This window comes from Cupressus sempervirens, chromosome 7 (assembly GCF_028749045.1).
Source record: "Cupressus sempervirens isolate cs-2001-9-10 chromosome 7, ASM2874904v1, whole genome shotgun sequence".
Taxonomy (NCBI): Eukaryota; Viridiplantae; Streptophyta; class Pinopsida; order Cupressales; family Cupressaceae; genus Cupressus; species Cupressus sempervirens.
Genome location: NC_143124.1, coordinates 290,742,438 through 290,750,868, shown reverse-complemented (window position 1 = coordinate 290,750,868; position 8,431 = coordinate 290,742,438). Strand labels below are relative to the sequence as shown.

The 8,431-nt window shown below is 27.4% G+C and overlaps 1 protein-coding gene across 1 annotated transcript; it reads left to right on the top strand.

Annotated features, from left to right (window-relative positions):
• Positions 1–3,167: 3,167 nt before the first annotated feature.
• On the top strand, positions 3,168–6,777 carry LOC149546568 (GDSL esterase/lipase At4g10955-like). Its single transcript, XM_089794624.1, has 2 exons — positions 3,168–3,290; positions 5,570–6,777. Exons 1-2 carry the CDS (start codon positions 3,232–3,234, stop codon positions 6,678–6,680), a joined length of 1,170 nt encoding a protein of 389 aa, XP_089650750.1. The 5' UTR covers positions 3,168–3,231; the 3' UTR covers positions 6,681–6,777.
• The last annotated feature ends 1,654 nt before the right edge of the window (positions 6,778–8,431 follow it).

Genomic DNA, 8,431 nt, shown 5'->3' with positions numbered 1-8,431 from the left:
GTACTAGTTTGATAAGGAAATTTAAAGAATGATTAATTCGAACAATAAAACCAAAAAATTTAGTCATTAGTTAAAGCATAAAATTAAAAAGTATCACAATAGTCCATATTATAAAGAATAAAGAATTAATAATAAGAAATAAAATTGATTTTTCACATGCAACATTTATTGTTAGTCATTTCGAATAATGTATATATAGTTGTTTTAATATATAGTTGTATTGGAGTTTACTTACTGTTTTTATGTTTAAATCAGTGAGTTTACATCTTCTATTTAATGTATATTATTTTTATCTTCTTAATATGTTGTTTGAATTCTATAATATAAAAAATATTTCCATTCCTTACGAGTAATTTTTTTGTATTTATCGTCTTTTCTTCTACTTGACTCTGACATTATCATCTTTTGTTTTATTCAACTCTCAGTTTATGGAGCCGAGCATAGGAATTTTAGAAAGAAAGAAAAAAAAAATTACATTGATGAGGAATTCAAGGGTTCCAAAGATTGAATAAAGACACGCACATTAATGCATTATCTTCAACTTTCTTGGATTCTTTGATAAGTTTGTTGATTCCTTTGTTCTTTTTGTTTAACCAAATTATAATTTGGATAGTAGTTATATGTAAAAATTAATCATCTTCAATATTTATTGATATTTTTAATCAAATTATAATATAGATGTTTACTTTATACCATTCTATTGTATTTGTTAATTTATTATTAAAATTGTTTGTATTAGTAAATTAAAGTTAGTTATTTTCTATATTAATAATACTCAATTTTTACAATCAATTTGAATACAAATTCATTTTTAGATTTGATTGTGTGAGGATAAAAAGGTATGATAATGGATCCCACTCAAATCCAAGAACCATTTTGTATTCTTTATATTATTTTTTAATTCATTTTCACTAAATTATACATGAAAATTATTTAACAAAATATAATATAAATTGCCACATTTTAATTTATGAAAAAGATGTCTAAAACAATAATACAGAATAATTACTCGACTTGATTTTGTATAAAACAAAATCAACAACTTTTCTAACATGCTTCATTATTCTATCTAGCCGACCAAATGGCTGCGATTAGGTATTTATTTATTATTATTAAAATAAAATATAGTTGTTTTATAATTTTAAAATAACTAATAAATTATAATAAATAGTCTTTAGCCATTTCGCTGATTATGAAGGCACGCATCTGCAATGTGTATTTAGGAAAGTCATTCATAGATTTTCAACAGATGATTATTTAACAGAATAAAAATTCAAGTGAATAATAATGAAAATGATAGAGTAGAAATACTCATGACATACTATAATAGTTTGTGTCAATTTTCCTACTTAGCAAAAAGAATCCCTTTCTCGTATTTTCTTTTTAGTGTGAATTTGGAAAAACTTAAAGTAGCTTCTTATTATCAATTTAAATGACCAACTCAATATTTTGACAAAAAGAATATATTTAAATATGTGTTCAGCAGTTGATGGATTTGATGTCAGATTGTTTTGATTAAAGCTCCTTCAAGATTGGACCTTGCTTCATTAATCATTAATCGATTTCAGCCGAAAATAGATAAAACTTTACTTATTCTTAGGTTTTAAATTAGTTAAGCTTCAAATAAAGTTTGGTTAAGATATGATTAGAATTAAAATTTAATTAATAATTCAATTAGTAATAGGAAATATTTTATTTAAAATTAAAATAACTAATGTTTTTATATCTAGTTATTATTCATTTTTTAAGAATATTTTAAATATTTAAATTTAAAACTTTGTCTAGGATCTAGATATAAGGAGACGTTTAGAATGATAAATAGATAAAATAAATTCATTATTTAAATTAGTTGAGCTTCAAATAAAGTTGGAATTAGATATTTCAATGGGATTAGAGTTTGATTAAGGTAATAGGAAAATCTTTAAACTATTGACAGCCTAAACCCTAAAGAATGATATAAATTGTAACCTAGCCCCTAAATCCATATCCTAATTTTCAAATCACCAATACCACAAAATTTAGTCATAACAATTATATAATCTTACCTATTATATCAATCCTAGCTCTATACCCTAACCACAAGTCCTATGGATAACTCAATTGATAACCTTAACCCAAATTATAACCCAAACCCTAAAAATGGCCCTAAATCTAAATATATCATTAAAGAAAAAGTCAACCCTAAAGATAACCATAATGGAATCTTAATTATAAACTTTATCCTAAACCCCAATCTATTTCTAACCCTAGCCAAACCCTCAAATGAACCCTAGCTAAAAACTAATCTAAACACTTATCCTAACACTAATCATAACTCTACCCATGGTATAAACCCTATACCTAATCCTAACCATAACTATGATACAAACCCTAAGCTTAATATTTACTCTTTAATTATAATATAAACCCCAAGCCTAAATTATTTCATTGGTAATTGTAACATAATTCTCTCATATAGATATTAAGCCCAATCATGATCATAAATTCAACCTTACCTTACCCTAAATCTAACAATGATTTAACTAATTCCACACGCAAGCATATGCACGCTCACATAAGATTATATTACAAACCGGAAAATTCAATGAAAGGGGAAAAATGATAATGTAGGATATTTTCAAAACGTAAATGGCAAGGAATAAAGGTTGAGCGGGGCTGGGAACATATCTTCTTAATTGCATTAAACATTCTCAAAATATATTTTATGGAAGGGATATATGTTGACGTAACTCCAATGCAACGAATATGAAGATTCTTCCAATCAACGACGAAACACTAAGAACATCCTCAGGAAAGGTGTCGATAAATGACTCTTGAATAAGATTCCCCTTACTTTAAGAGGCCTCCAAATCGTCTGGACGGTGATCGTACTGATTCACTCCAATCTCTCTGGATCATTTCCTCCTCAATATTGATTCGTGATGGTTCTCTGATAGCACCAACACAAGTCTGTAATATTAATAATCCGTAATACCCTCTGAGAAAATCAAGAATATTAAATATTAAGAATCTTCTTTTTCATCTTTTTGTTTTGATTAGCCGGAAATGGATCATATGCTTTCTGATTTGACCAAGGAATATTTCTTCTGTTGAGATAGCTATTATAAATCCTGTAGAGATAAGATTTCACATAAAGGTAAACGAATCTATGTTTTGTAGCTTCAACTTTTGTTACCTATTTATGTTGCACGTCAAAAGGGCGTAGCTAATACAACTTGTCTCAGCTTTGCAATGGCTAACAAAGATGGCATAGATGTTACAGAGCTTACTCACCTCGCAATTCCAAATTGGTAAAACTCATTCTTTCAGCTCTGTGATTTTTTGCTATTTTTCAGATTTCGACTATTTAGTTTTCTCAAACTTTTGGAGTTCGATACAGAGTTTTGTTTTGTCTTCTGAAATTGTATATTTAGCATGGTTATATATAGATTGATGGATTTTGCAATGCTATATTTGATGATCTCGCTAATTTTATACTTAAATTACCACTAGATTATTCTATATTTTGTAAGTTTATAAAATTCTTAATTACCTTTTCCAATGATTCATATATTTGACCATGGTACAGGTGGGTTTAAGTTTAGGACGTAAGCATTATACAGTTTACATCTTTTTCGAGTTGGACTTCTTTTATTACTTTTAACTTTTTAAATTTAATATATATAAAAGTAGATATAAATAGTGAAGTTGAAAGAAGAATTTCAGAAAAAATCTATTAGTACTTGAAGATTGACTTTTTCATATGGAATTTAAATTACACATCAGATTTTTTAAGCATTATTAATGTTCTCTCTATATATATATGTGTGTGTGTGTGCGCGCACGCGCATATATGTATATGTGTATATATATGTGTGTGTGCATGCACACATACACACACACACACACACACACACACACACATATGTGTGTTCTAATTTTAAAAATATGAAGTTTAAATGTAAAGTTAGGTTCTATTTTATTATCAATACTCTCTAATGGAGACTTGAGTAAATTTGAGGAAACTATTATGCTAATCATATTTCTTTATAAGTAAATTAGATATAGTCAGATTCAAATATCAATTGATAATTGACTTATTATCAAGAGATAATATATTTATTCTACTTAAGCACAAACATTGGGATGCTCCTTTCATAACACAAAATTATGTGTGTGTGTGTGTACATTATATATGTATATACATATATAATATGTGTATATACATAGATATATATATAATGTATGTATGTATGTGTGTGTGTTTTCATATATACATATATATGTATGTATATATAGATATATTCTAATTTAAAAAGTATAAAATTTAAATCAAAAATTAGGCTTTATTTGTTGATCCATATTCTCTAACATAGACTTATAGACTCATCATAGTTTAATAAGTATATTAGATATAGTCAAATTCAAATACTTATGTGATAACTAAGTTATTATCAAGAGATAAGATATTAATTCTACTTAAGCAAAAATATTGAGGTGTTCCATTCTAAATGACATTACAACACAAAATTATATTTCATTTGCACAATTTAGAAGGTTGTGGGAATCAAAATGGATGATTTTATTTTGTAAATTAAAATGTAAGTAAATTTTTAGTTAGGCATCATTGCTAATATTAAAACAATCTTACCTTACAATTTTATTTTATATTGTAAATTTTAGTAAATTCATTTAATTGTTCGCTCCTATATGATACATTATTAATTTTACAAATAAAAAGTAGTATTATTAATAAATCTTTCCAATATGTAATCTTATTTATTTATGAAAAAAAATTATTGATACAACTTTTTATTTGGTGGAAATTAAAAATATATATATTATAACCTGACAATAATAAAATATCTCTTACTCTATTATTTTTTCAGTGACTTTGTACTTGAACATTTACCTAGATTTTAACAACATAATTTTTAAGGCAAAAGCTTACAATGCAATGGTAACTTGTGAGTCTCTCATGTGGGACGTCTTGTGTTCAAATCCTAAATCCCAACAAATTTTACAATGAAATTATGTTTAAATTTTTTATATCATGAAATTTTTATTTACCTTTTAAGAGAATCCTATATCCCAAAAAGTTTTACAATAAAATTATGTTTAAATTGTTGACATTATGATATTTTTATTTACCTTTTAAATTTTAGTCTTAAATTATTTAAAATATGTATGAGTTTTTAATATATTTTTAGATTTCTATATAATGAAACAAATTGAAATTCAGTTGTTATTAGTCAAAAAGTTCCCTTAATCTTTTAAACGGTTTATTTATATTTCAATTTTGTAATTATTTAAATTGACTTTCCAAATGAAAACAAATTTTAGAAAAATTCAACTTATTTTGTCTGTGCACATTATTTTCATTGTTTTCTAATTTGCTCCTACATATATTGAGAATATTGCTACTATATATTGAAGACTATTAGTCATAATCTCTTAAATGAAGAACTTGTATTAGCTGGTGTTCAACAGAAATGATATGCAGTCAACTATGGAAACCACATAATCTCCATGTAATTTATTTTGTGTACCCTGTGATGTTCAATTTCTCAAAATAATGGAGTGTGTGCAGGGAGGATCCAGTGCACAGGAGATGTATTGCTGCAGGCCTAGTGAAAATTGTATACCTACTTGAAACAAATCCAAATCAGGCCAGTCAACTATGTTGCTTGCTTCAATTTGACGTGAAGGAAACAATAGTTGATAACCATGACAAGTCTATACATGGAGCTGTTTTGCAATGGAGTGGGAAACCTAAAGCAGGTCCAAGTGGACCTCCCTCAGAAGTAGTTGCCTTCAGAGGTACGCTTCTTCGATCCAAGAATGTTCTACAGGACTTGATACTTGATTTGAAGGTAGCCACTGCACACTTTGAATCCCTTGGCAGAGTTGACATTGGCTTAGAATTCTTGAAAGAATGTCTTAAGAGGAATGGATGCAAAAATATTTGGATAGCAGGGCATTCTTTGGGAGCTGCGATTGCACTAGCTATTTCAAGAAAATTGGAGAGGAATGAACGACATGACCTTGAAGCACATCTTTTCAATCCTCCATTCGTTTCTCCTACATTCCCTCAGTTGAAAGCTTTTGAAAGGATTGCAAAGATTTTAGTTGATACAAATAAACGTCCTCCTCCCTTTCAGTGCAATCAATTGGAAGAAATTAACAAATGTATTCAAGGTACCTCTGAAGCTTTGGCTATTGAGATGGGGTTGAAAGATGAGAGAAAATTGCTTGATTTGTGCAATGATTTCCTTAGCTATAGTGATTGGGTTCCAAATTTATATGTGAATGGAAAGGATCCCATTTGTCACACTTACCTTCACTATTTTAAGGTGTGGAAGGGTATATATGAGCAGAAAAGTCACTTGGTTCATGAAAGCATGAAGTACCTCTTTTGCTTCGAAGTAGCGACAAAGAAAACCCCTTGGCACATAGTTCCATCTGCAAAGGTGATTACTGTAGCTAGACATTTTTTCAGTCATCATCACGGTATTCGTCAGTGGTGGTCTAAGAATCTTCAGGTTCAGAGCATTGAATATATTCCTCCAGATGAAATCACTCGATGCAATTTTAATATTCTTCAAAAGAGTGTATTTCTCCATCTTATCAACACAACACAAGATGATAAAGATGGGGATGACACAAGTCACTCGAGTGACATCACAAACAGGGTGGCCTAATTTGGATAACAAATGGAAGCTTACAGGTTAAGAGTTGTAGCCGGTCCAAATGAGTAGCATTTCTAATAATGATGGTTCGAAATTTATGGAACAATAATTTGTATAATAATTTGCATATTTGTTTAATAATGTAAGATATTATGTTTTAAAAAATTGCCATGCTATAATTCTTAATTTTAATATGCGGTTAAAAATAAGGCAAAATGTCAAAAGTAAGGAAAAAAACAATACAAGTATTAAATCTTATAATTTATTATTTTAAGTGTCACTGTTTATTTAATAATATTAGATTATTTCAATAAAAGACTATAAAATAAACTTATATTTATATTGAAGCATAAATATATTTTTATATGGTCCAAACTATTTATATGTAGACTATGGAATAAATACAATTAGGGATAGACAAAAAAGTTTAATCACACATGTTATTCAATATAAAATGTAGCCGGTCCAAATGAGTAGCATTTCTAATAATGATGGTTCGAAATTTATGGAACAATAATTTGTATAATAATTTGCATATTTGTTTAATAATGTAAGATATTATGTTTTAAAAAATTGCCATGCTATAATTCTTAATTTTAATATGTGGTTAAAAATAAGGCAAAATGTCAAAAGTAAGGAAAAAAAAATACAAGTATTAAATCTTATAATTTATTATTTTAAGTGTCACTATTTATTTAATAATATTAGATTATTTCAATAAAAGACTATAAAATAAACTTATATTTATATTGAAGCATAAAGATATTTTTATATGGTCCAAACTATTTATATGTAGACTATGGAATAAATACAATTAGGGATAGACAAAAAAGTTTAATCACACATGCTATTCAATATAAAATAAATTCATCTTACAACAAATAGACAATAAGATTATAATCATAATGAAGATATGAGAACAATACACCTATAAGATGTCTTGGAGTTGTTAAGAATGAAATTGTATTAGAAGCCACCATCCTAACATGTTTTTGATTCCACAGTATGATTTCTTTCTCATTTAACCTCCTCTTTCTACCATTCATAGGTGAATAACTATTTTAGAGCTTCAACTTTAGTAAATAACTTACTTTAAATTGACTAAAAAGGATGGTGCAAGAGACTATAGTTAAAATCTATGAGACTAATGGGAGAATTATACCTCATACAAAACTAAATTACTATAAAATTTCCATTTTATAATTATTAATGTCAAAGTTCAGTTCTAGCATTTTCTTATTAAAAGATACTTGTAGAAACAAACTACTAAGACCTAGCATTTTACCTTTCAACAATACAACAACCTTCATCTGGGATAGGGCTCACAAAATAAATAATTATTGTATATTATTTACTATATGTGAAGAGCTTTGACTTACTCCACAACATCTTCCCTAGTTCATGGAATGAAGACTTGAAGAAAAATTCTACCAACAATCTATCTTAACCAAACCTTAGATTCTCCTTTTTAGTAATCTACAATTTGTTATTTTTTGACCAAGAAATCATAAAAACCATTTTTTTAAATATGTAAATAATGTTTTATGTGTGAATTTCTTGGAAGAGACTAAGGTGTAAGAAGTCAAACATTAGGAAGATGGGGATCTTGGGGTGGTTAAAATTGTCTTCTTGCCCTTTGCCAAAATTATTGTTTACTAAAAATAATTGAAATAGGTGTTATATTATAGGCTAACATGTATACAATATGGAATTTATATATAAATTTTTTTTAGGTATCAATATAAATGATTAAGCTTATATGT